The sequence below is a fragment of the Aplysia californica genome, unplaced genomic scaffold, assembly GCF_000002075.1.
Source record: "Aplysia californica isolate F4 #8 unplaced genomic scaffold, AplCal3.0 scaffold00004, whole genome shotgun sequence".
Taxonomy (NCBI): domain Eukaryota; kingdom Metazoa; phylum Mollusca; class Gastropoda; order Aplysiida; family Aplysiidae; genus Aplysia; species Aplysia californica.
Window position 1 is genome coordinate 172317 of NW_004797274.1, and position 27985 is coordinate 200301.

Sequence of the window (27985 nt, forward strand, 5' to 3'; positions counted from 1 at the left end):
GAGCCCAATGGAAATTGATACATTATGCTTATAAGTGAAGTTTTTACGATTTATAGAAGTATGAAATAATAAAAAAGGCATGAGTTATACTTAAAGAATATGGCATCAATAGAAAATCTACCAAATTTGACCCTATTGTTGATTTTCAGCCAATATCTCCATGTCGGTTACAAGAAGTAACTCATTTTGTCAGCATGCCTCACAAATGTTTTCTTTGATATAAAAATTCACATGAGTCCAGTATATACCGGTAGTAGAAGAATGCAATGTCGTGCATGATCTCTCAATTTTTTTATGACTTCATTATATACTGCCAAATGTGTGCATCTAGTTCTAGTCAACTGCATTTGTAATGATAATACAACGTCATGTCTATGGGAAGTGCAGTATAATTCATTGTCTGTGTCAGCTCTTGTTCCATGTTATTATGATTAATATTAATGTAATGGACATTAAAGATTTGAATGTAATAGATCAAGTCTTTTGCTTCGAATTTGTTTCACGACATATATCGTGTGTATTTGAAAGTTTTAGATAGATTCTTAGTACACCTGGTATTTGGAAAACAAAATTAAATACTGAGGCACCAGCAGGCTAGCAAAAAAAAATTCTGAACTTTTTGGACCCTGTGGAAAGGCATGAGTGGGAACTCAAAACTTATGTATATTGTGATAATGTTTCTCCCAATACCCTCACTAGATATACACATTATAAGATATCTAGATCGAAAGGGGAAGTAGAACATTCCCACATTCCCAAGCTGCCTCCTACGTAAATAAAAATTTATTCCACATCCTCCTATGTAAAACTATAGACCAACCTGGCGGCCTCAAAAACTTAATTCAATTCTCTTAGAGATGCTAAAACTCTAAGGGTTGAGCTGAAGATAATCTTCTATCATTCAACTGAACATTGACTGGTACTGTATAGGATCTTCAGCAGGAGTTAAAAGTTCTGATATGAATCTCTTATGAAAGAATTAAGTGGAAGAAAAGAGCATAATAATAATATTGTCATGTGCCACAAGAATCAGATTTGAAGAATGCAGTCACTGTTACTGTTGTGTTTATGAGTAGTGTACTTCAAAATAGCGGTTTCGAAAACCAAGACTTATGGTCCTCAACTCTGCCATGAGACCAAAGAAAGGGGAGGTCTATTCTACAGGAATTTTATAATATGTACAGTGGAAATCATAACAGGCCCGTTAATAACAGGGATCTGGTAATAACAGGGGTTTTTAGATCCCCGTTTTTTCTTACTCTTTGTCTCTGTTAAAAGTTATTGGCAATAACAGGGCCTCATCGGAGCTCAATCAGTTATAGCAGAGACAAAGGCTCGCTAACAATGTGTAAAAAGTAAGAGCGAGAGAGAGAGCGAGAGAGAGAGAGAGAGAGAGAGAGAGACAGAGAGAGAGAGACAGAGAGAGAGAGAGAAAGAGAGAGTCCGTAACGCAGTGATGGAGCGAACCCACGTAAGACACGCCACTGCAAGCACACGCGGCGAGTGAAGCGAGAGAGGGATGCGGTGTGCTGCAGACTTCGATCTATCAAAGCTACACGAACGCGTAATAAATATGTCATGTGCAGGCCTGCCACATGGCCCCCTTACCCACGAACAAATACAACTGGATTAGTCCACAAATACTTACTTCCCCTGCATTTCTGATTTAACAGGGATTTGATCTAACAGGACTAACTTTTCTATGGTCCCACCATCCCCGTTATATCGGGTTTAGACAGTACGGTAGTTGATATTGGCCTTATGTTAGTTATGTGTGGACAGGCTACAACGTTAGCGTCAGTAAAGTTAATAACCAACTACATGAGAGGAACTGAGGAAGGGTCTCATGCACATAGGATATTTTCTTTTTATATGTGATAGAAAGGCAGCAACTCCACTGAACAGTACACAGTCAGAGGTGCAGACTGGCCATGATACACAGTCCTCAATTTTTCGGACCAATGGAAACAGACGCGCAGGGACTCAGAATGTACAGATATGTATTGTCTTATTCACCTCGTGTAAAGACAATTTACAACAAATAAACGCAAAGTTCAATATGCTGATATTTTCAAAAATCCATTGTGTTTCCGGATTTATCTGGAAAATAAGCACCTCTAGCAATATGAGGAAAATTTTGAGACTCAAGATCAGTGCTGCAAAAAGAGCTTTGAGCTAAACACAAGCAGACGGAAAGCTCTGTTAGGGAAATGAAAAGGGATTTATATTCAACACTATTACTACTAGAATTTACCACGGCACTAAAGTAAATTACGGTGTAAAGGAATTTGCGAAAAGGAATAAGAGTGCAAAAAGGTAGTTATTTAAATTTTTGAACAAAAGGCAAACACAATCAAGATCTGAAGCACAGTTTAAAGCATTTATTATGAAAAATATTTGTTGCCGTTGATGTATACAAGTACCAAGTACACATAAAGCAATGTGTGTCCTTCAAAAGTAAATTCCTGACGAAAGAACTAAAGAAGCTCACTCATGCTTAGAAAAAAAGTAATAGATGCCTAAAGGGTTGAACGATACTTGACAGAGTATCCAATATCATTCAAGTGGGAAGGAGGGGAAAGAGGGGGGGGGGGGGGGCTAGCATATGTGCATCCATAGAACATGTACTCTAAAACAAGTACACAAGGAATTCAGGGACATGTATTACATGTATTATGTATTATGACAAAGAAGAAAGCTTTTTGGGAACATGTCAGTACAAGATGTATTTGCATAATGATATATCAACACATAAAGTCAAAGTAATAATGTTTGTGTACGAGACTGGGTTTTTTTATTGTTTTTTTTGTTTTGTGGTTCACTGGCTGTGTGTGTGTGTGTGCGTGCATGAGAGAGATAGGCATTGATACAAACACACACACACACATACAGACAGTGGGGGAGAGGGAGAGAAAGAAAGAGAGAGAGAGAGTGAGAGAGAAGGGGGAAAGAGGGAGAGACAATGAGAGACGGTTAAAGACAGAGAGAGAGACAGACAGACAGAGAGAGAGAGAGAGAGAGAGAGAAAGACAGAGAGAGAGAGAGAGAGAAAGACAGAGAGAAAGAGTGAAAGAGAGAGAGAGAGAGAGAGTGCAGAGGAGATAAGCCTCACAAGTACCACTTTCACTGTATGCCAAGGATATTTCCACCACAAAACATGCCATACTGGTTAGTGAAAAAGAATATTATGTCAGAACCTATGACAACAACGACACTATGGTGATGTGGCATTGGATAGTGCTGGTAAAGCCTCATTCAGATCAACTACACTACTGCAACTACAAAGTTTAAAAGCACTACATGTATTACAACTACTACAGCCACAGTGGTGTCCACTTAACAGTCGGCCTAACCCATGATTGACTGAGTAGATGTTTTACGGCACCATCGACACAATTTACAGCCATCTGGATAAGACCAACCTCTGTCTTAAGTTTAGTAGAGGGTTTAACGGCGCTCGCAACTGCATAAGGTCATATGAGCGCCAAGGGGTGGGTGTCAACAGAGAAGTCTTTACAGGGAATCAGACTTACTCTGCTACCTCTCTAGCTTCAACTTCAACAGCACAAGGTCTGCTTCGACTATCAAGGCATCCCAGAAATAGCAGGTCACAAGAGTGTGACAAACATACAAAAGAAGTAGAGGAAAATGACAATAGTAAGGATTAGGAAAGAAAAAGCAGCAGTTCCCTGTTGTAGATCAGGCACAATTATGAGCGTGACATGACTTCTGTCTACTAACAGCAAGCTAAACTTATGTAATGGAATGTTCCTATACTATATAATGTATACGCACATGTACTTGGTTACAAGCAGATCTACCTTCCTAAAGGAGTAGAGCGGTGCTAAACACTTAACACTGAAGAAACATTGAGAAAGGGGGCAGGGGGAAAGATCAACTCTCTTTGGATGTGTTTTAAGAATATGCATTAATATATAAAATTAATTGCCACTTTTGTGAGAAATCATCATACCTGAACCTCTCCTTACCTCATCAACACTTTCCCTCACTCCGCATCATTGGAATAACCAGAGGGCACTGAGACACAATCAAAATCAAACTTGCTTGTTTGTATGTTTTAGCTCGAGTTTTTTTTTTTTATGGCACTTGCAACACAATTAAATTAGGTCACATAAGTGCCAACAATTAGAGGTGTTACAAGAGAGTAACAGACAAACACAAAAAAAGGAGAGATCAGGATAGATGTTTGATAGGAAAGAAGGAGCAAACCACACCAGAGCACCCCACTTATCAAACTTGCAACCTTGTGTAAGATGGGTAACGAGGTATGGACTTGTACGTGCAAAGAGGGACTGACTTATTTCTGTGTGTACTGTAAGCCTGCAGTTTTGAGGGTTATAATTGCCAAGTTTTCCTTTTTTATTGTGCCAAGATTTATTGACACATGAGATAACTGATCATAATATTATGACTAGGGAAAGGGAGAGGATATCAGTCAGCACTTGGCACATAAAGAGTTACCGCGTTCTCAACCAAATTGTTTTGTCTAAGTAAATAGAAACACATTGACATTGACACAAGAATGTTCATTTAGCGCTGGGAAAACGTAAGACAGAAACAACAGAGCAAGATAAAAGAAGTAGGACCCAATTGTGGCACACCTTCCCTCCCTCCCCCCCAAAGCATTAACTCTCTTAGCCGCCAACTTTTAAGGAAGGCAGACAGATAGAGAAATATGGACACAGACAGAGTACCTGGTTCATAGCTACATTTCAAAGGCAGACCTTGTTTAAAAATTTACTTCTGCAAACTTTTATATAAAAATACACTGCATTAATGCAGTAGAGAGTTAGATCTATCACAGAGGATGATTTTACTGTCTTAACTCTTCTAAGAGTGAGAAGTCGGCACATCAACTGACAAGACACTGCATTATAGCTTTGTCTTGTTTTCATCATTTATCATAAACATCTGCTTGTTGCCACTATAGTATTATAACTGTGTCTTCATATATCAAATCTTTCTTCTTTCCTAAAAATTTGGTGGGTTACAAGCTTGTAGTCTGAAACCTTTTTTAATGATGAAGATGCTAATACATTCTCAAATTAAACTTTTTGCGAAAAAGCTGACGATTTGTAAACACGTATGCCTGTGTGCCTAAAGTCATGCGTAAATATAAAAGATAAACAGAAAATACTCAGTGGTGACAAATGGGAACAAAGTATGCAAAAACTAACAGAAAAATAGAGTTTGTGTGTCATGAGGTGAGCACATAATGTAGTTTATACTTTATCAAAACAACGAAGAAAAACCCAGCTTAGTCTGATTCTGACAACCTACACCATGGCTTTCAGTTGGTTTTGATCAAATCTGTGACCACCCCAAAAGAGGCTGAAAAAAAAGACAGTGGAGAAGATTTCAATGTATAGGAGTGAGAGAAGGACAAAGAGGATAGGAAGACAAAAGAAACACGATACAAAAGAGTGGGAATGACAAAGGGCAATAAACAGTAAGTAAGTTGGTAAGTTCTCACACAAACTGAAAACTTTGAAACATGTGAAATAATTTAAAACGAGACTCAATTTGCTTCTTCTCTAAAATCTCTATTTACAAAGAACATCATCAAAAACCATAGACTAATACATTAAAAAATTCCGCCTAAACTTATGATATCATAACTGCAATAGTCAAAAAATAAACACACATAATTCCAAAGCAGCTTCAATGTACCACGCGTGAGTGAACAGACCTTGCAAAACTCATCCCACTTTCAAACATTTAGATCTTGAGCTTTTGGCAGTCTTAGTTGCACCAGCCACTGACACCTCTGAGCAGCACAGTTTAACAGTAAACATATTATATTATATTACCAAACATATTTCTGGTGGCAATCAAAAGCACAACATATTAAAAAAAGTCATGCCCAAAACTTCGCTAAAAATTAAGAATCATTAGTTGCAGCGAAACAACCCAGCCAAAAAGAAAGGCTTCCTCAAACTTTTGCGTCCGAGATGGCTTGAAGCTGAAGCAAAGGCATTAGAATTTCTTGCAACGGTTGGCTGGAGAGAATCACAGCTTGAAAGGGACATTTTTACGTCGTACCTCCAAAATGTTGGACAGCCATTTTCAGAAAACATAAAGACTACAAAATCAACCAAGAACAGGACTTAACTCACAAAGTGGTAAAAGAGCTACAGGTCCGAAGAAATAACAGCCCACAACTACTTAAAACTATCTCAAAACTTTTAAACATTCAAAATATATTAACAATTTCAACACCAAAAGAATAATAAGAACCATTTTGGGAGCAAACGTTCATTTCATTATCATTCCCATAAGTTGAACAGCTCAACAGCATTTTGACTGAGGTTTGAGCTTTTACTTTTATAAAAACTTGAAACTTTTGGGGAGGAAAAAATAATATGTCTCTAAATTATGAGCCCAGTTTCTTTTGCGTTTGTTTGATAAAAAATAATGAACCCAAGAGAGTTTGTCAAGATATTTTTTCCCTCCTATTTTTCTAAAAAGCTCATTTTTGCTACCAAGGACCAGACAGCCCTGTCAATCAGTTGATACACGTTAACGAAATGTATTCCTGTCAGTTCTTCGAACGAGGCATGTCAAGTGTCCTACCACAAGGAAACCATTCTTTTTGTCTGTTGAAGCAACATGGTCTTATCCTTTTAAAAAGTTTTGTTAAAAATAAAACACATAAAAAGTCAGAGTTAAATTCCCTTTAAAAAATAATTCTGATTATTAATTTGATAAATCTACTCCAAAACATTGTGTAAAAAATATAGCAGAATGAAATTCTGGCAATATCCTCTCCAAGCAATAATACATTTCTCTTTCACATCCATTCCTCTCTTTCAACCCAGCACATTATGATTAACAACATTGGTCACAGCATACATTGAAATGCATCATCAGGTTAGTTCCCAAGGTGCTCTCTGCACTCTCTCTCTCTGTTTCTCTTTATCTGCCTCTCTCTTGGTCTCTCTTTATCTGCCTCTCTCTCAGTCTCTCTTTCCCTGTCTCTCTCTCCATGTCAGTCCCTCTCATGCTCTCTCTTTTTCTCTTGGTGTCTCTCTCCCTCTCCCTCTCACTCTTTCTCCTTCTGTTCTAAGTGTCTCTCTCTCCCTCTCTCTTTCACTTGCAGTGAGTAGTGAGGACACCAAGAACTTCTCTGCACAAAGCAAACAAATCTACTCTTAGAGTCAACATTCAAAGACACCACTTTTTCTTTTATAAACAAAGTAGCCGGCAAATACAGTACATTATTTCAGTTAACACTTTAGTTTTGCTGTGTTTTTATACAATGAGGAAAGCACTCACAAATATTTGATTCGTTGCAGAATTCAGAATGCTCATTTCATATAAACTATCCAGAGAATTCAACATCAACGAGAGCCACCACCACCACCTGTAGGAGATACAGTGGACACGGTCAAAGCCATTAAGCAGTCATGACACGACCATACAGTTTCTATACCTGCATCAAAAAACTCAAGACCACAGATTCTCAAAATATATTCACAACAATTATCCTTTGCATCCGCAAAAACATTTTTGTCACCTACCATAACAAGCCCACAGTCCAGCAAAAGACAGCATGAGAAATGATAATGTAGAAAAAAGCTTTTGTATAAAAAAATGAGGTTGACAGCTGCATACTCACTCGACTCCACGGACACATGGTTTAGTAAAACATGCTTTAAAACAAATCTAGGCCACATCGCAACAAAGAAACTGCTACAAACAGAAAGGTGCATTCATCTCTGTTTTGATTGGCCACACTATCCATTGGTCTACTCACTAGGAAAGAAGGCAGAGTACATTAAAAAGAAACTAGTGTCTCACATAATGAATTTTGAAAACTGCTAATCATTCACTTCACAACAAATACATGCATGGATCAGGATTAGCAAATTCATAAAGGCGTACATGGTTCATTAAAAAACATTGGATCTTATCTTTTAGTTATATATTGTGCAATACATCGGAGTTCTGCAAAGCTAAAAATCAGCAGCAAAATAGAGACATCAGATCCAGGATTTTCTGTCCAGTGCGATGTAGGAATGTGCACCTGATGTGTTACAGCCAACATATAGAAAAAAACAATTCCCCCTCAGCTCCACCACAATACAAAAGTCACAGGCACTGCCCTGGTATTAAACTGAACCAAAGTCTTGAGCGCTACAAACAACAGAAATCCCTCACGACAACAGATCCCACCACTCTCTGTCCATCTCTCCATCTGTTTAATGATAGCAACCCAGCCAATGGCACTGTGAGAAGTTCCAAAACAAGGACTACATAGATTTTAAAGCTTTCTGGTTACACAGACTAGCATACAAAGTTCACCTTACCGTCCCTTTTCCTGGTGCCAGCATTTAAAACGTTATTATAGTATGTATACAAAATCTTTGTCCCCACCTCATTTCAATCACCACTTACTCCGTATTGCCGTTTACATGTCACATCAAATATTGGGTACACTGACAGCTAATGTTAAAGCAACACCTTCACTGACTTTATCTTATGACATAAGGTCTATGTGAGCGTGTGTATCAATGCAAACACTATAGCTACATAGAGTGTAGGCACAAATGTAGCAGTCTCTTTAAGTATCCTTTCTTTAAATGTAGACTTTGTTGTGAGCACTTGAGAAGGCAACTTGAGGAGCCAAGCACAGCGAGTACACAATCATCGGGAGCAAACATCAGTTTCAAATTACTCAAACTTCCTTCTTGCTTCCATTTCAAATTGCTGTACAGTATCGTCACGGCATGGCTCAAGCACATTTTTAACACATGCTGAAACATCAAGTCACAAACAACTGACAATTCAAACAGATTTGCAAAAATGCACAAGTAAGGTGTTGCAATATGGTCCACTTCAAATTCAGAATTTGCATATATAAAAATGAAATTGCTGACTGGATTTTATAACAGAAAAGCTAGGTTAACAGGTTGGTTTGTTTGCACTGTTAAACCTTTCGACACACACGCACTGCGTTCCTCTCAGGGTTATTCATGCTCAGGGTATGGGCAAACACTTACACTATGACTATAATCCTTTCATGTGTACAAGTGCATTGGTACTACTAACTTCCTGTAACAGTGTAACGAAAAAGTCACAAACACCACAATACCAGGAATGACGCTACACAATTTTAACACTGCATCAGTGACACGGATACACTGCAAGCAGGCAAACTTTTGGCTACACCACACAAGCAATCATTAGGCCATGGGTAGAAATCCAGCTAGATGGTAAGGAAAAGATCTCATCTGTTCTCTTCAAGGAGGCAGAACCCTCTACCATTCCACCACTGATGTTGTAAGAACACAGTTGCCACAGATATCCAGTAAATCATTTTGATTTTCACACGCAAAACACAGCACGAGAGCTTCCCAGGAATATTTAATAGACAAAAAAACAACCTGGAAGCACTGGTGATTTCTGGCAGACATGGGCACATAAGAGACGGTTGCGTTAGAGGACTCATATCGGGAGAGTAGTTCTGTAGGGTACGTGCTGTTGCGCTCCAACAATCCAGGAAATTTGCAAGATAAAATATTGACTTCCTGTGCCTGAGACACATGGCGGCATGTGGAGATCCTTAGTCAAGATTCATCTCAACAAGATTCTGAACTCGTAAGTCGTAAGTAAAAGAGGTGTGGAAACACTCTTGCTAGAATAAATATATGATGATGCATGGTCTTGAAAGACCTGTAGATTAATGTATATCCAGGTGGAGATGTCTGTGGAGATGTCTGATGTAGCAAGCCAAAGTACAGATGTAGAGGTCTTGTTTAGATAGGCATGTGAGCCTGTTGGTAGAAATCCGGATCATCTTCCTCATCCAGGTCAAAGGCTTCTTCTTCTTTGTCCAACTGCAAGAAGAAAAATAAAAGTATGAATATTTTAGAAATGAAAGCAGCAAAACTTAACATTCCAGTCACTCCAAATAAGAACATTATCTGAAAGAAGAAAAAAAAGCAGAAGACTAACACAATAAAAAACATAACAAAAGTTAACTCTCTCTGAACAAGGGCAAATCAAAATTTACTTTCAATGTTACAGTTTGAGGAGTAACTTTCTTCCTTATATAAGTGACCCTCGGCTTTTCATTTTGAGAGCTTAAAAAGTAATCAGCTTTTTAGTTTTAGTAAGAGTTTTACAGCACTCACTTGCAATACAAATAGGCCTTAAAAGCCTTAAGTGCGGAATATTAAAGATATTACTAGAGAGTAACATACATCATGTACAAAGAAAAGAAGAGTTAAGAATGAGAGATGTTTGATAGGAAAGAAGGAGCAAACCAAAAAAGAGCACCCACAAACCACCTACTAATCAACTCCAGATCATAACAGGTGGTGTATACAAACTAGCAACATCGCTGTCTTTACCTCTAATTCATAAAATATACTGTCACACATAGTTTTTTCAGTTTTAGTAAGAATCTTACAGCATCAATACAAATATGTCATATACATGTACCTGCGGAAAATAAAAGGTGTCACTAGAGGGTAACATACAAAGAAAAAGAGGAGGGGAGATAAGTATGACAGATGTTTGATGGGAAAGAAGGAGCAGACCACACCAGAGCATCCACCAACTGCCCACATAGTGGCACTATTAAGGCACCAAACTTACCTCTTCTAATTCTTCTTTGCTAAAGAACCGAACCACAGCCTTCATTCTCAGCGGCACCAACAGGATGAGCATGAAGGGGAAGGCGAGTGCGGCCTGTGTCGACTTGATGATGAGGAGGAAAACCAGGCAACCCAGCTGGATCAGCGTGAACTTGTGCATGGCCATGGTCCGCACCTGGCAACCAGAATCAGTATATATGTATACAAATGTACACAGTTAAGGTTAAGGGAGGTATGGAAGGAGTGAGAAGAAAAGGTGATAGTGAGGAAGAAGGAGAGGGAGGGAGGGACAGAGAGGAAGAGGGAAGAGCTGAGGTTTGGGAAGCAGGTGGGGAGTGAGAGGAAGAGGTAGAAGATGAAGGAGTGAAAACAAAGGAGGGAGGAAGAGTAACAGGGATTGAGGAACAGGGACAATTGCAGAACATTTAAACATCACAAAGATTGCTCTATAATACAGTAATAAAGCAACACAATAACAGAAAGCAAAAGAAGACAAATGGTGAACGTGATACCTGGAAAACCAAAAGACAACTGAAAAATGATTAAACATCATATGAGCAACAAAAAAGGAAAGATATTCTAAGTCTTGCAGAAACAAAACAAAAGTATTGACCTTTAAAAAAAGATAGAGCATTCTCGAACAGTCTACCCCTGCTTAAGAATTCACATCATCACACAATACTGTGGGACAGCTTTTCCAAAAGAGAACTTCATACTGACAAGCAGGTTGAAATACACACTACCCCTAACATTCATCTTGTAGAGTCAAATCTACTTTAATGGCCACCTTTCTCCATTTTCCTGCTAGGTTTCTTATATCCCCCTCAGCGAAGGTTGACCATGACAGGCAGGGCTGCAGCCTGCCTTCTAAACGATATAAATTGGGTTGATGAAGGGTGTGAAACACTTACATCCAAAAAGGGGGGAAAATGAAATAAAAAAAAGGGGGGGGGGGGGGGGGGGGGGAGTAAAATCCTCGTGTCTTGCTCACCTTACGGACGTAGCTGACCGACGGATGGTACTTGACGGGCATGAGCAACAGCTTGATCCTCTCAAACATCTGCACACCACTCATGGCCGACACGCCCAGGTACAGGAACACGCCGAACAGAGCTGGCACAGGGATGGCCCGCAGGACGGGGCCCAGGCCGGCCGACAAACCTGACGGAACAAATTTCAACAGGAGTTAAGGGAAAGCTTCAGTTTAGTAAGAGTATTACTGCACTTGCAACACAAAAAAGTAACAAGAAAAAGAAGGAGGAGAAATAAAGGCGACTGATGATTGATAGGAAAGAAAGAGAAAATCACACCAGAGCACCTGCCAATCACACACAGCTTCAATTTTATTCCTAAAGCATTTCCATAAAAAGCTTGTGAGCCTTACAAAGGTTTTGGAAAAATAATTATCTTACAGTAAACGTTTCTCGATTTGGACTTTAGTTTTACTAAGAGTTTTACAGCACATGCAATGCAAATAGGTCACATAAATGCCAAAGATTAGAGTTGTTACTTCAAAGAAAAGAACGATGAGAGGTAAGTATGTCATATGTTTGATCAGAAAGAAGGAGCAAAACCACACCAGAGCAGCTGCTAACCAATCAACCAGCCCAACAGTGTCCTCACCTATCAACAAGTGCACGGCAAAGTTGGTGACCCTCTGCTCTTTGACCCCCAGCAGCTGCGGCTTCTCTCCGGGGGCATGTGTCCGACTGTACTCGCTGAGCGCACTGACGTGAGCGACAGTCCGCACGGTGGCCGCACACATCCACGGCAGGCCAAACAGGCCACCCACGAAGGTCAGGAAACCCAGGAGGAGCTGGTCCACGTGGTAGCCCGAGCCTTTCTGGAGCTTCCTCTCTTTCTTGTTCAGGATCATTCTGAAGGAGTAAAGCAATAAATGATGGGTTTTCGTTTAGGACTATCCTCAAGGGGTAAAGCAACAATTTAAGGGTGTTAGTTTAGGATCACTTTGAGGGAGAAAAGCAATAATTTATGGGTTCTTGTTTAGGATCATTCTGGGAGAAAAAAACAAAAATTTATGGGCGTTAGTTAATGATCATCTTGAGGGAATAAAGCAAAATTTTAATTATGGGTTTTAATTTAGGATCTTCCTCAAGGTTAAAGCAATAATTTATGGGTTTTAGCTTTGGATCATTCTCAAGGGGTAAAGCAACAGTTTATGGGTTTAAGTTTTGGATCATCCTCATGGAGTATAGCATCATCCAACAGATCAGATGTACCAAGTCCCTTAATTTTGAAAACAATATTTACTGTAGTTTTTAATTTCGGGTACAGGTTGGACGTGCTTGAGAAAAATGTACAAATTCTAATTCTAATTGTTTAAAAGTTGAACTAGGACTCACTCTGTGATCTGAGTCTCCATGAAGAGAAGAATAAAGATGAGGAAGCCCGGCAGGATGGCTGCGAAAGCGATCCACACAGGAGTGGAGCTGTGTATTCCTGTAGGGTTGATGAACCATGGCCTTGATGAGGAGGTCGGGGTCAGGGGGTCCGTTATGTCCAGTTTCTGGAGAGCAAGAAAGAGAAAAAATGACCTTCTAATGGTGTTACTATAATAATAATAAAAATAATAATAATTTCTTTTAAAAATTAAAAAATTAATAATAAAATAATAATAATAATAGATAGCATTTGTATAGCGCAAATCCCCGCTCAACAGCAGGCTCTATGCGCTTTACACTATATTATTACCCCAGCAGACCATAGAACACTCCGAAACATTCTCAGCTTCCCGGGAAGCATACAGTGCAAGCAGCTGATTAAGCGCTCAAACACTAACATACTGACAAGATCTTTCGCTGTCTATAGCCGGGTACCCATTCCCACCTGGGTGAAGTGAGGAAAATTCGTGTAAAGTGCCTTTCCCAAGGACACAACGTCGGGTCCCTGACGGGATTCGAACCCACGATCTTACGGTTGCGAGTCCGAGAAAATAATATTAATAATAAACAATGAAAGTGCTCAATACATTTTTATTCCTATAGCACATTACCGCAAGGAAAGTGGTCAATTCAATTTACAATAATTAAAAAAACATGCACCACACAGTTCCAGAGATTCTCTCTCTCTCTCTCTCTCCCTCTGCTCTCTCTCGTTCTCTCTGCTCTCTCTCTCTCTCTCTCGTTCTCTCTCTCTCTCGTTCTCTCTCTCTCTCTCTTCCTCCCTCTGCTTTCTCTCTCAGCCAATTGAGAGTTTACAATTATCCTTACTCCTGTCCCTCCCACTGTTAGTGAGAGGGAAAATACATCCAGCAGGAACAATATTTTATGCTCTATCAATAATTTATGTCATCCAGAAAGCATATGGCACTTTTTTTAAAGTAAGCATTTTACAGCACTTGCAATACAGTTAGGTCATATAAGAGCTGAAGATTAGAGGATTTACAAAAGAGTAACACGCACAAAAAAAAGGAGGAGAGACAAGGGTGATAGATGTGTGATGGGAAAGAAGGAGCAAACCACAACAGAGCACCCGTCAACCACCCACCAGGCTGTGTTGAGGGTGGTAACAGGGGGAAAAAAAGGCTGCATGGAAAAACATCCAAGGGTAGTTGTTGTGGACAATTTCGACTGTAGTATAATTAGTAAGTTTTATCAAATGTAACAGTTCAACTGACCTGTACATATGTCTCGTTCATGAGCAAGCCCAGGAGGGTCATAGACAACAAGGCAATCAGCACCCCGAAGTCTCCCAAGGCACGCCGAACCTGCAACAGAGACACATAGAATTAGAAATATTTTACATATCAGCCTTTTCCTCTCATTGCAGTCACATGTCATACATAAAGTCAAATGGCCACAAAGACACAACACAGCTTATTTTGAAGGCAGAGCACATGGTCCTTCAGTCCAGATAAAAGGTAAAGAGGAATTAAAAATTTGCTACCACACAAAACAGTTACAATGTTCGCACCATCATATGACAACACGAGAATATCATATAGATGTATTAGGACTTACTGAACATGCAAGCATGAAGAAATGTCATTCAAGAGGGCAAAGCAAAACAGTCACATAATTGTATGATAAAAAACAAAAACTTAGAAATATTTCAGGCTTCAGAAAAGTGGCGATCCACAACGAAAAATATAAGAAAAATTAATATCACCTCCCAGTGAAGATTTAATACTACTTACACTTCGCCCAAAGAACTTGCTGTTTCGAAACACCCTCAAGAAGTAAGCGATGAGGAAGGTCCCCAGTGTCAGGATGAGAGACATAAGGGCGGTGTTTGGCTGGTTCTTTATCTCCGCCTCGTGCTCTGCTGAATGGTCTGACAGATGACCAAAGACACTCGTCCCGTTCGCTGTGGTGTCCTCCGCCAGCCAGTCTGAGCTGTTGCCAGCCAGGTGGGCCAGCCAGTCAGAGCCGTTGCCCACAGAGTATGGGTGAGTGTCGTTGTCCGAGCCTAAACCGGTCAGGTTCCCTATATCACAGTAGTCTTCCTTCAGAGGGTGGGTGGCAAAAATCTGGGGAGAGGCGAACATAGATTGATGAGTACTGGCTAGTCATCAAGAGTCCTTTTACCCACACAGCACAGTAAGACACTGCTCAAAAATCACTTCTCTGTAAAAAAAAAAACCAACCTACAGTCCTGTACTTCTATTGACATCAGTACTTACCCTCTGATTTTTTTTCTTTACATGGATTCAGTAATAACCATATAAGAATTAGATCTGTTTTAAAACATAAAACAAATTACCTGGTTAACAAGGGGAATAAATTCTACTAGTTTGTGAACTTTTCAAACATACACATTCCCAACTCACAGCCTTGGTTGTACATTAGACAACTGCCAACAATGTAGGTACCGTAATGCTTTGGGGGAAAACAAAATTTTACTCGACAAAATGAGCCATATTTTTTCAAACACTCTACAGTGCAAGCTGCAAGATGAGAAAACACCAAGCATAAGACACACTAGACAGTCACAACCCTGTACTGACCTACTAGACAGTCACTTCCCTCTACTGACCAGCACGACACTTTAGTTTTTAGTAGTTTTAGTAAGTGTTTTAAGGCACTTGCAACACAATAAGGTCATATAAGTGCCAAAGACTAGAGGTGTTACAAGAGAGTAACAAACACAAAAAAGGAGAGGAGACAAAGACGATAAGTGTTCAATAGGAAAGAAGAAGCAACCACACCAGAGCACCTGCCAACCACCCACTACAAGACACAATACAGTCACAACCCTGTACTGACCTACATGGCACTAGACAGCCACAACCCTGTACTGACCTGCATGGCACTAGACAGCCACAACCCTGTACTGACCTGCATGAGCTTCTTGACCACCTCGTAGATGAAAATGAGAGAGATGAGGATGGCGAAGATCTCCTCGGTGAAGCGGGTCACGTAGCGGACCAGGAAGCTGCCCTCCAGCGCAACAGCCAAGGTCGTGATGAGAAACACCCAGAAGCCGACCCAGAACCTCACAGGCAGGAACTCCAGACCGTTGGACACGCAGAACTGGGGGAAAACACCAGATAACTCCAGGATACAATGGCAAATATATAATTACATTATGGATTATAATAATTATAATATTAATAATGACTTTAAGACAACAATAATGATAAGTTACTATAATAATAACAATAATAAAAACCACAACAATAAATAATAATAATTTTTAATTTAAAAAATAAAAAATAATATTTTCATTTACATAGCAATTACACATGGAGCGTGCTCTATGCACTTTACATCTATGAACACCCCAGCAGACACTAAAACAAGACTGAGAAACATTCTCCGCACTCCTGGGAGCAAGCAGTGCAAGCTGTGGACTAAAGCACTAACAGACTGACCAAACCCCCCCCCAAAAAAAACAACCAAAAAAGAAAGAGAACTTACCTTATAAAGTGATTCCTCAAAGACAAGCACGGGTCCAGTCGCTCCCAAGATGAGCAAGGGTTGGCCACACAACAGACTGAACATCATGCCAAACACGGAGGTTGCTATCATTGTCTCGCTCACTCCCATCAGGCTGTGCGTTTTCTCACCTGGCCAGACAAAAACAAAAATCACTCGTTCAATGAAAAGTCCCACTCTTATTACTCTTAAACAGAAACTTAGAGAACAAAATCAGAAGAAACAAACTGTCAGCTCAAGGAAAGAGATGAATATGTATGCATATCTTGTCCTGAGAAAAATGTATTTTCAGGGCAAGGTTTATTAGGCAACTCTTGGACATAGGGCATTGCAATTGCGGCAAAACTGCTGGGTGGATTGGTTTGGTATTGACAGACATAATGCAATATATTGTTTGAATGCTTTTATTATGGTATTTTTTGGCATTTTGGTCAAAATAAACATGGTCACTTCTGGTTCTCAGCCAACGAAGTAGGAAATATCATTTAAAAACTTAGCAAATTGCCTTGCCCAAATAGTCCCATACATTTTTTCCTTTTCTTCTCCTCCCCTCTCCCTTCCCTGCCGCATAGAAGTACCTTAGGATCACAAGTGAAATGCACAATGACAAAAAAATGAGGTTAACCACTATGAAGCATACATTTAACCAGGCATGAAATCATGTTCAGGTTAAAGGGAAATATGTCTCATTTAGACGAAGGGACTGGATCCCCTGTCTTTGTCTGACAAATAGTCAAACCTGCTTAAACGACCACCTGTCAAGGACAATCACTTGTACAGGCAACCACTTCCCACATGCGTTTTTTTTCTTTATCCTTTAATGCCACTGTCCAAGAGGATCATCCGTCTAAGAATACCACTTTTCTCCTTCACCATAGGAGGTCATCTTGGAAAAATTCAGCTGTACCATTTCAGAACAGTTATCAAATCCAAAACACACACTTACTCAACAATCCTCCGAAGGCAATGCACGGAGAGAGGCAGGTGAAGAAGATGAAGAAGAGGGCTGCGATGCTCTGCTTGTTGGCCGCATCCTTGATGTCGCTGACGTAGTGCGGGTAGCGGCGGCGAACGTCGTTGATGACCCCGCCGAACAGACAGCCCGTACGTTGTAGCGGGTCGTGAGGGGGCTCCTCCTTTTCTTTGTCCTTGTCTGACAGCATGGCTGAGGGCACGGAGAGGGGGAACAGTCGGTTAGTTTTAGTTTTAGTAAGAGTTTTACAGCACTTGCAGCAGAATCAGGTTGTATAAGTGCTGAAGATAAGAGGTGTTTACAAGACAGTAACAATCACAAAAAAAGGAGGAGAGGTAAGGATGATAAGATATTTGATAGGAAAGAAGGAGCAAACCTCACCAGAGCATCCGTACCACCCGCACGGTTGGTAAGAGAAGACAATAAACGAAGAAATGGAGAAAGAAAGAGAGAATACCGTAGGGGACAGGGAAGGATGAAAAGGGTGGGGGAAAGGGGGAGACAGACAGACAGACAGACAGACAGACAGACAGACAGACAGACAGACGGACGGACAGACAGACGAGCAAAACAATGCAGAAATAAACAAATATAGCAATTTTCTGCATTGGTAACTCAAGAGTTATTTCCCAAATTCAGGATTTTTTTTCTGATGAACGTTTATATGGGCAAAATACAAAATTTCCACAGAAAACAATTAAGCACAAAGAAAGTCTGACCATGTTTCCTCACATCTTACAATCAACCCAATCACCCAAAATCCTCCTCCTATGCCACAACAGCCATACTTCATATTCTTTAAATTCCCCCCATTATTTTTTTGACACAATTTACTAATTGTATCACTGACAAAAACAGAAAAGAAATGGGCAGCGCTAAGGTATAATACAGTTGATTCGTAGTTTACGCTTGATGACAGCCACATTTTGGCATTAATAGATGAGGATTATGATAGTAACACATAAAAAAAGGAAAAGGAACAGGTCACATTTTTAGAGAGCAAAACAAACACCCATACTTTTATAGAATTAATAAGTCCATAGGGTTGGTTTCATGCAATAAGTTACAGGGAAGTAACTGGAAACACATCAACCCAATTCCAGGTGAACCTGGATATACATCGCTCTAGCGCTTTTAGTACGAGTTTTACGGCACTTGCAAAACAAATTGGTCACAATATAAGGGCCAAATGTGAGAGATTTTACTAGAGAGAAACATACAAAGAAAAGAAGGAAAGATAAGGACGATAGATGATTAATAGGAAAGAAGGCACACACTGGTGGCAGCCTATCTGTAACACATTATGGTGTTTATGCTTGCTGTAGGACCAACACGCTGTAGCTGTGTACAACACAGGTGTTCTCAATGCAGAGCACATTGTTTTCTCAGAACAAACACGCCGTAGATGTGTACAATCCTGGTGCTCTCAATGATGTGCACATCACTGTCTTAGAAAAAAACATGTTGTAGCTGTGTACAACAGAGGTGCACACAATGTCGAGCACACCGCTTGCTGTAAGACAAACACGCCATTGGTGTGTACAATACAGATGCACACAATGCGGTGGAGCACATCGCTTTGCCATGGAACCAGAAAACTATATATCACAGGGCAAAGGTATAATCCCGTAGCAACATCTGTGACAAGAGCAGCGGACTACAACCTCTAATGAGAATTAGTTCCGATGGAAGTGAAATGGAGTCTTTAACTAAAGCAAATACCTAAATATTTGAGTAATGATCTATGCATACAACTGGAAGATTTATTTATGAAGTGCATTTGAAAAGGTCCGTTCCCAACATAAGATTAAGAGTAACCAAACATTTGATCTTTTCTGAAGGTAAAAAAAATTGCTATAAAGGAACAAAGGAGCCATTTTTCTTCACTGATGTGTGAGTAGCCAAAAAGAAATTGTAATCAAATTGAAAATTCTCCCATTTCTCCCCCCCCCCCCCCCCCCCCCCCCCCCCCCCCCCAGGAACCACTTACTATTTACAAAGTTGACGAAAACATCAATGAAAGCAATGACAAAAAAAAAAGCTCTTAGACACTTTTCAGACAGAGACTTGGGTCCCTTTAAAGACAAAGATGGCACTTAAACCTGTGCGGTATCTGTGCAGGGTTAGCGGTGTAAGAGCACAAGGAAACTTTGAATAATACTTAATGAAGCTCACAGCAGATATCATAGCAGTAAATACACCTTATTACACAGACAAAAAGGCAACGTTTAAATAACATAAGCTCACAATACAATTCAGTGCAAATACTTCATCCAAATGTAGCTGCACTAAATCTAACCAAGCAACAGATTTTGGCAATCTCATTTTTTTCTGAATGAACAGACTGATACTTAAGTATTTCAATAAAGTTTGGAAAAGGTATGCTGAAGACAACAACAACAAGAAGACCTTTCAGAGACATCCTCACTGTACACAACACTGTACACAACCGAACACTGTTTTAGTTTTGAGTAAAGAGAGGCATATGAAGAGTCTACAGGAAAAACGGGCATAGTCACAAACTGAAAATCATAAGGGTGTGAATTTTAAAAGCTTGTGGACTCATAACTTCATATTTGATTGATTGGTGGTTTATTGTTATATTTGTTGAATGGGAAATCTAACAACAATAATCAACCAACAGTTGAACAGAAATACAGTTATGGGTCAACAGGCGTCCAAAATTGATACCATCGCGATTTTCAGTTTGTGACTAATCTTGTTTTTCCCGTCGACTCCTCATATGGGAACGTTAAGTCATTCAGTGTAAGAGGAAACGGCAAGACAGACAGATAGACAGAAAGAACAGAAGGAGAAAAGAAGGAGTAAGACTTACTAATTGAGCCCTCCAATCTCCTGCACAGGAAACTATGCATATTGGAAAACCCGGAGTTACTCTACTCAACATTCGAGTCATAAACGCTACAATTTGCCATAGTTAAACGCCAATATTCTTCAATTAGCCTCAACTTGTTTGTGAAAGTTTGTTAATAAAATTATGCAAAACATTCATCAGGCACAGTGAAGGCAGCGAATATCGACAACAAAACCAAAATAATTACTGCCAATTCTAACTCCAGAAAGGCAAAAACATGCCAAGAAACAGTAGTGCCTGACCTGAGGCGACAAAGCAACAGGTAAACACGGTACCTTCCACACAAGGACCACGGGTAAAGCAACAGGCACAGACAACTAGAACAGGAAGGCACTCCAGGAGCTGTTGTCAAACTACACTCACCCACTTACAGAACAGAGGGTAATAATAATATTAAATAATAATAATAATAATAATAATAGTCATAAAAATGATGATAATAACAATAATAATAATAATAATGATAATAATAATAATAAAGATAATAATAATAATAAAGATGATGATGATAATAATAATAATAATAATAATAATAATAATAATAATAATAATAATAATAATATTACAACATGCAGTTGGTCTGTCAATGTCTGACGAAGACCAATGCATCTGTAGAGAAGAATATTTTCTTAAATGAAGTAGAAGAAATATAAGGATCAAGATCACTTGTGGTTTCTGCTATGGCCAACGAGACCAATTCTGGAAGATAAAAGTTTGCCACATTCAGAGAACGTAAAAAAAACCCTTTTCAGGTCTTATAGGACCAAAATCACAGTTCCTTGCTCTTTTATTTCCTACTAAGTTTGACAATTTCTTGACGTCGTGTCATCACTATTGCCTCACTTTTGTTTATGTTCGTTTGGGCTTTTTTCTGATCAATGCCATAATCAACATTGAATGAAACTCAAAACGATTTTTTTTTTCTTTATAAAAAAAATAACTGATGGTTCCTCAAGGAAATTTGTTCCTAGCAAGTGTAGTCACAGAAAGTGGAACTGGTCCATTAATCTTGAAGTTGGAGAGATGGCGCACCTTCTTTCCTTTCCCATCTGGATTATTTTCTTCATCAAGTTGTGTTCTTCAGCCCACTCTCCACGAAACAGTATTTTCTTCATCAAATTTTTAACTTTAAGTGCCTGATTCCATGCAAATTCTTTATTTGCGTTGTTTTTCACAAATGAAGAAAAAGATATTCAAGTCATATTCCTTCATTGAGAATGATTAATTGAACAAGCTGAAAAGTAGCGTGATTTGACACAGTATCAAAAGCTAATGGTAAAGGTGCAAACATAGAAATGCGTCTGACTTTTGTCTGGTTTACTCATGAAGTGCACATAAAACTAACCACAACCACTAGAACCTGTAACAGGACACAGGTTTCAGAGAAAAAAGTGAAATGAACAATAAAGTGAAAGTTGAAGATCATATCCTATTAAACCTTCATTCTCTCCACCCCCCACCCAACCCCAACACCTCAAGTTTTGTATAGAGCTCACATTATTCCGGTCACATGCGACGATCACTCGCTGGCACATCCAACAGATCATGCCTTAAGATACTGCTCGTTAAACAACAGAGTCTCAATATTTAATATGTGAAAAACTAAACAACTAAACAAGTATCAGTAGGCAAGTCAGGAATCACTAGCTGCGTGTTGCTTGTAATTAAAGACGATTATGTTTTCACTGAGGCCAAACAGAGACACCTGAACAAGTTTGAATCAACAGTTCCCCAACGATCTTGGTGGATCAGGTTTGGAATTGGAGTGCACTGTAAAATGCCAAAGTCCTTTAAGCCAGAAAGAATAGGCCACCTGTCAGTATTTGCCTTCTGCAGATCTTCATCACTACACAACAAACAACGGTTATTACGAAAACAAGACATTACGTGCGACATCCTCTTCTCTCGTTTCTCTACAACATTAAAGACACTTGTTACATAGAATAAACTCAGTCAGTCAAAATGTTCAAAGAGAAACAGAGCTCCTGAGAGCTTGAGGAATCTGGAAAGCACTGAGTTAATGAACATCTTCCTCTGAGGCAAACAGATGTTCAAATACAAATGTTTTCTAAGGCCTAAGGATTCTGGAAAGCACTGAGTTAATGAACATCTTTTTCTGCGGCACACATCAGCAGGAAATGAGGTCAGCAGCTGACCTTTGTCCACTAGCAGCAGATGGACAAGCGTCTACACTCATGCAAGTTACTTACTCGGGACTTCTGCCATGCCTTTCAAGGAGAACATTGAAATAGCAATACAAACTTTTGAAACTGAATGGCAAACAAAATAAGTCAAAACAAAAATGACAAAAACATTTTGAACTTTTACTTTTGGAACAAAACCCCTTTAAAATGGATTTTAAAAACTAGCATGAGACAAAACAGTAAGAAAACCTTCGTGTCTAGGGGATGGGAACAATGAAACTGGGAAGTTGGGAAAGGTCACATCAAAGGTGAAGAAAAATAGGCAAAAACCAGCTAGTTTACAACTTCATACTTCAGAACTATGGGTCAACAGCTCTTTCAGAGAAACAAAACTATTACAGAAAAGAGAAAAGCTTTTGACCAACTCAACACATTTGACTCTGCTAATGATTTATGCCCCTACTACCAAAATCTTGATTCTGTTCTCACGCGACTTCTTTGACCTTCCTTGTCAGGGCCAGCCCGGGTTTAGCGTGACACAACATTTAAGCAGAGAGACTGAAAAGCTCAATATAATAGAATGTGGCAATTGAACTCTTGTCTTTGGCATGCAACAGCAAATATCCTAACCATTACACTATAGATGACAGGCTGACACATCTATTAACCTTCCTAAGAGCAACAAGATGGTCCATTCAACACTCCTTGTCCGACTCACAAAGAATAACATAACAGTGAACAAAATAAATCCAAGGAACAAAACTCAAAGAGAAAGAAAATGTTTATCCTTCTGAAGGGTACTGTGCACATGCTCGCTGGTGAAACACAACTCCGTATACAGTATGTACGCAAAAACTTATTTTTCCCTCATTGGAAAGACTGAGGTGCAAAAGGCAAGCACCAAACATAGGGACACCAGCTATCAAAGTAAACGCAAAAGTCACTGCTAAATATTTGTATGATTAAAGTGACATTCACACAATGAAACCCATTTGAACTTAGTTAGAACCACAGCTGAAAATCAAAGCAGCTAGCCACCATAAGACAACTCATCAAGACTGCAATATATCCACCTCGCACACCTTTGAAGCAATTTTTTTTCCAAGGATGAAAGACTGCCAAGAACATTCTGAGTTTAAGACCAGCATGAGGAATGACGACTTTTAATGAGTACACAGAGAACCACGCAAGAGGTCCCGACCAAAGACCTTCTTCAATTACCCCCCCCCCAAATAAAAACAACTTTAACAACAGAGAACCATGGAGAATTGACCTCAGCTAAAATCTTTCCACATCCAGTTCCTCCCTCTTAGCAGTTTTCAATACGCAAAAATACAACAAACAAGCAAAAAAAAACTCAAACAAATGTAATCATGAAAGTTTTACGTACCCAGGAACTCTATTTAGATTATTTAGGATCAGGGCAAACCCAGGCTGAGTCAGACACAATGTCCCAGCAAAAAGACGGAGATACTTGATAAAAAATTCTCCCCACATGGGACTCAAACTCGCATCTTCTGTGTGCAACGGTGAAACACCTAACTGCTAAACTACACTACAGGTGACTGTTGGCAGTACACAAAAAAAGAAAATTGCTTCCAATAAGCCCCCAAATTTGCAAGAATAAGGAAAGAAGAAACTAAAAATAGAACCAGTTCCACTGGTTTGAAGACAGGAAGCTGTTGATAATTATATTATAATATATTTAAAACTGTCCAACAAGGGCATATCATTCTTGACATAATCTACTGCCTTTTTTGTTTTCCTTTCATTCCTTCAACTTTGAGCCCAACCATTCCCCCAGCAGCCCTTAAATTAATATTATAGTAAGTCATGGTATTTTGTTCAGCAAAATATATTTCCTTTTTTTCATGAGTGTCCAATGACATTCACAGACAGAATTTTGAAAGGTTAAGACATTTGTAAGCCATCACACTCTGCATAACATGACAAACAAACAAACAAACAAACAGGTACACAAATAATGGAAAGTGCAGAAGAGTGAAGGTCATGGCGCAAAAACCAAACCAAAAATACACAACTCCTACCCAAACGAGAAACTGAAGACTAAATAATGTGGCAAACAATTCATGTTTAAAAATTTGCAATTGCTCTTTCAACACAGCAAAGGTATGTCCATTCTTAGTCACCTTTCTTCCTGTCCTGCCTCTTTCTTTGAGCTGGCAATACAATGGCAACAATATACATGAGAAAAGATCTGTCAGTATCAGAAGGAAAATATTTAGAAAAAAAGTAAGGCCATATTAAAATTGTCTTTGCCTCAATAGCTGAGAAAGACTTGCTGAGAACAGACCAGGAAATTGTTTCCATTTTAACTGTTTCGATCTTTCAAGCAACGTTATTTAATGGAATACACACTGAGATTAATAGGAGTATATCAATTCCACTGAACAAAAACAACAGAAATTTGAACATTTATTTCATAATCAGACTAAGGATGTGACTCCTGAAGTGAAGCAATGTTATGCTTGTAAAAGAGAAAATTCCATCAAGGAGGAACTTTACAGGAGGGAAATTTTTTTTTCCAATGCAAGAGTTTTTACGCCCCTATCGACACAAGTTTACAGGAGAATTACACATCTGCCGTTGATAATCCACAAACAGGGAATTAAAACGGGGAAGAGAAAACATGCGAAATTCCTCCGGGGGGGGGGGCCAATCACTCAGTAGTTCACAAAAATCAGAGAAGAGAAAGAATTTATTGTTCCTATCCTCACCTTCCTTCTCCTCCGACTGTTGCTTCTTCTGATGTCGCAGCTGCGCTCGTTTCCGCGCCATGTGCGTGATGGGCAGAAGGGTGCGGTGGTCCCAGTCACCAGGGGGCAGCACAATGGAGTCCTCCAGGAAACTGTTGATGGCGCGGAGAAGGTCCTCTCTTGTCTCCGCTCGATAAGCTACGTTGTGAAATTGCTGTGGGAAAGGGACGTCAGAAACTTCTGGGTCAAAGATGCAAAACATTTTTCTTCAGCGTTTCTGAACCTCACCTTTCCAACGTTTCTGCATTCATACATAACGGCTTCCCTGGCAGGTTGACGGGACAATACACTCATTGTTTTCTACAAAGAAGTCATCATTGCTTTTCTCACCCTGGATCAGGGTATTGGCCATCAACAAACACTCTGCCATTTTTCTCAACCTTAGGCTAGCTTCTTGACATAATTCTATACAAAGATATTAAACCATTCTAATGATGGCATGAGACCAAAAAAATATCTGTACTCGGAAAAACATAGAAGAATGATCTCTACCTTCTGTTATTCTTCTTTTCTCTAACCACAAGACGTACTGTTCCACCTCTGAACTGCCCTATTTGTGCCTCCTTGGCAAAATTAACAAATCAATCAAGTGGACTGTAAGTTTGTCTGAATCAAGAGAATCCTGGAAGCTTGCCTCTGGCTACAGTGTACAGATGCAGTTTTTGGTGGAACTGTTTTCACATTCAACACATGAAAACAATCTTTATAGAAGTTTTATATCCAAGTTCAATGACAGCACCACATACCTTTAGTCATGTGCATCAGAGATGTGTTAAATTCGAAATGTAATCTATCTCACCCTTGAATAAGTTTTGACAAAAAGTACGCAGGAGAACATTGAGTAACATATATAAGGGACAAATTGTCTTTGGACCCTTCCTCAAGCTGACCCAATGCAATAGAAATCACTTTCTATTCTGGGTAGGCGTCTGGACACGCTCATGTTTGAGGTCAAAACGGTTTGGCATTTTGTGTTTTGACAGATGATTTTAAAGCAGTACGCATGGTACAGCTTTGCCTCAGTAGGAGACATAGAGGAAATAGAATGCCCAAATACTGCATCCCTCCCTTCAGATTTTGACTTCCTTGATATGCTCCAAAGGAGAGACAATATCACTATGTTCGGAATCAAGGAAGGTGTAAGGATGTGTCTCACTATTTTAGACACTATTTTAGAGTTGTGATAGGGACAAAATAATAATATTTTTATGCGTAAGGGTAGTGACAACCAACCTGATTAGACATGAGGGTGGAGAGCGAGCGGCCCACTTCATGGTAGTCCATGCCTCCTTCTGACGGGCCCAGCAGGACAAACAGAAACCTGCAAAAGAAGGAAATCACACACAGTGTAAGCATTAGTACCTCTCATTACAGACTTGTCACATCTTTATTGGTGTCACAGATTTGATGGTGAGGTCGTGGACGTATTTTTCAAAGTGACCAAACAGAAAGCCTGATCTTATCTAGAATTTATGATGCTATCAGAGGTGCCAACTAATAGGTAAAGATATTCTCATCAGAGGAGCCAACTTGTACATAAAAATATTCTGAACTTTTCAGACCCCGTGGAAATCCATGAGAGGAGACAAAATTAACTTATCACGTTGTTTAATACTTATTGTATCAAGAGGTTGGATAAAATTCTGACAATTTCAGATGTAGAAATTTATCCTGTAACCCTGCACCACTGTGATATAGCCTGCCCACTGACCTGACGGGGAGAGGCACTTCGGTGAGGTTCTCCAGCACTTGTCCCTCGGCCAGCCGCACAAAGGCCATGGCGGGTTTGGTGAGGAAGCTCACCTGTCCCACCAGCACAGTGCTAGCCTCTGAGCCTGGGGGGACACAACAAAGCTGGCATTAACAACAGGACAAAGACCATTTCTGATCATCTACATTCTCAACAACATCACAGAAAGCTACTATAAGAGCAAACCTGACAAGTTTGAATAATGTATATACAATTATGCTTTCCTTTTCCAGTACAATTAAGATAAGTGTTCATTAAATTATAAGTAAAATCTGCCATCACTGGTAAATGTGCTTTTTACCCACTAATTTCAAGTTTAGCAAGTACCAAATTCATAAAAATCATGGTAAACATCTTTTGATCAGGCGGGGGGGAGGGATGGAGGAATGGTCAATTGATAATGGAACCTTGACCCTATGAAAATGGCTGACAGCTGCGGTGTGACTTTCATGAAATGGTACCTGATGCTACCCATTTTAAAAATCAAGTAATAAAAAAAAACCAAAAAACAAAGTATATCTGTCTTATCTCCTTCAATATATTTTACCAAAAATGCCTAAATGAAATAATAGAAGTATTTCGTCTGATTCCTTATATCATGGTGACCGATGGCTTGCTGCCATTGCAAATCCCCCAGCCCCCTCTCCAGTCTCTTTCCCCATGTCCGTGGGCAGAATCCAACCTTTGGGGATCCTCCGCATGATGTCTTGTACATGTTTCTTCTGCTCCACCGGTGTCAGGCCAATGTGGATCCCGTCAGAGAGTTTGTCCGTCTGGAGACGAAACAGTTGAAAACAAATAATGAGAACTGAGCTGTGTAAATCATATTTTGAAAAGAAAAAGGGGGTAAGGGGACATGTGACAAGATATAGATAACATTCAACACTGAAAACAAATTGAAATGTTGACATTATGCATGCAAAGAGGAACATTATTCATAGTAGTGT

At 39.5% G+C, this 27985-nt stretch overlaps 1 protein-coding gene across 8 annotated transcripts in view; it reads right to left on the reverse strand.

The window, feature by feature from the left end:
- Nucleotides 1–5543: 5543 nt before the first annotated feature.
- Nucleotides 5544–27985, reverse strand: part of LOC101860537 (anion exchange protein 2) — a 91288-nt gene continuing 68846 nt past the window's right edge. For 4 of the 8 annotated variants that reach the window (XM_035968452.1, XM_035968450.1, XM_035968458.1 and 1 more), the window contains 16 exons: nt 27721–27811; nt 27000–27123; nt 26522–26609; nt 25250–25442; nt 24662–24691; nt 22578–22595; nt 17466–17684; nt 16502–16650; nt 15920–16114; nt 14779–15111; nt 14260–14349; nt 12986–13149; nt 12246–12499; nt 11614–11783; nt 10624–10797; nt 5544–9860 (listed from right to left, as the gene is read on the reverse strand). In XM_035968452.1, coding sequence (XP_035824345.1) covers nt 9780–9860; nt 10624–10797; nt 11614–11783; nt 12246–12499; nt 12986–13149; nt 14260–14349; nt 14779–15111; nt 15920–16114; nt 16502–16650; nt 17466–17684; nt 22578–22595; nt 24662–24691; nt 25250–25442; nt 26522–26609; nt 27000–27123; nt 27721–27811 — 2373 coding nt within the window. In that variant the 3' untranslated portion in view covers nt 5544–9779. The remainder of the gene's footprint in view (nt 9861–10623; nt 10798–11613; nt 11784–12245; nt 12500–12985; nt 13150–14259; nt 14350–14778; nt 15112–15919; nt 16115–16501; nt 16651–17465; nt 17685–22577; nt 22596–24661; nt 24692–25249; nt 25443–26521; nt 26610–26999; nt 27124–27720; nt 27812–27985) is intronic. The other 4 variants (XM_005089184.3, XM_005089188.3, XM_035968453.1 and 1 more) reach the window with 3 other exon arrangements.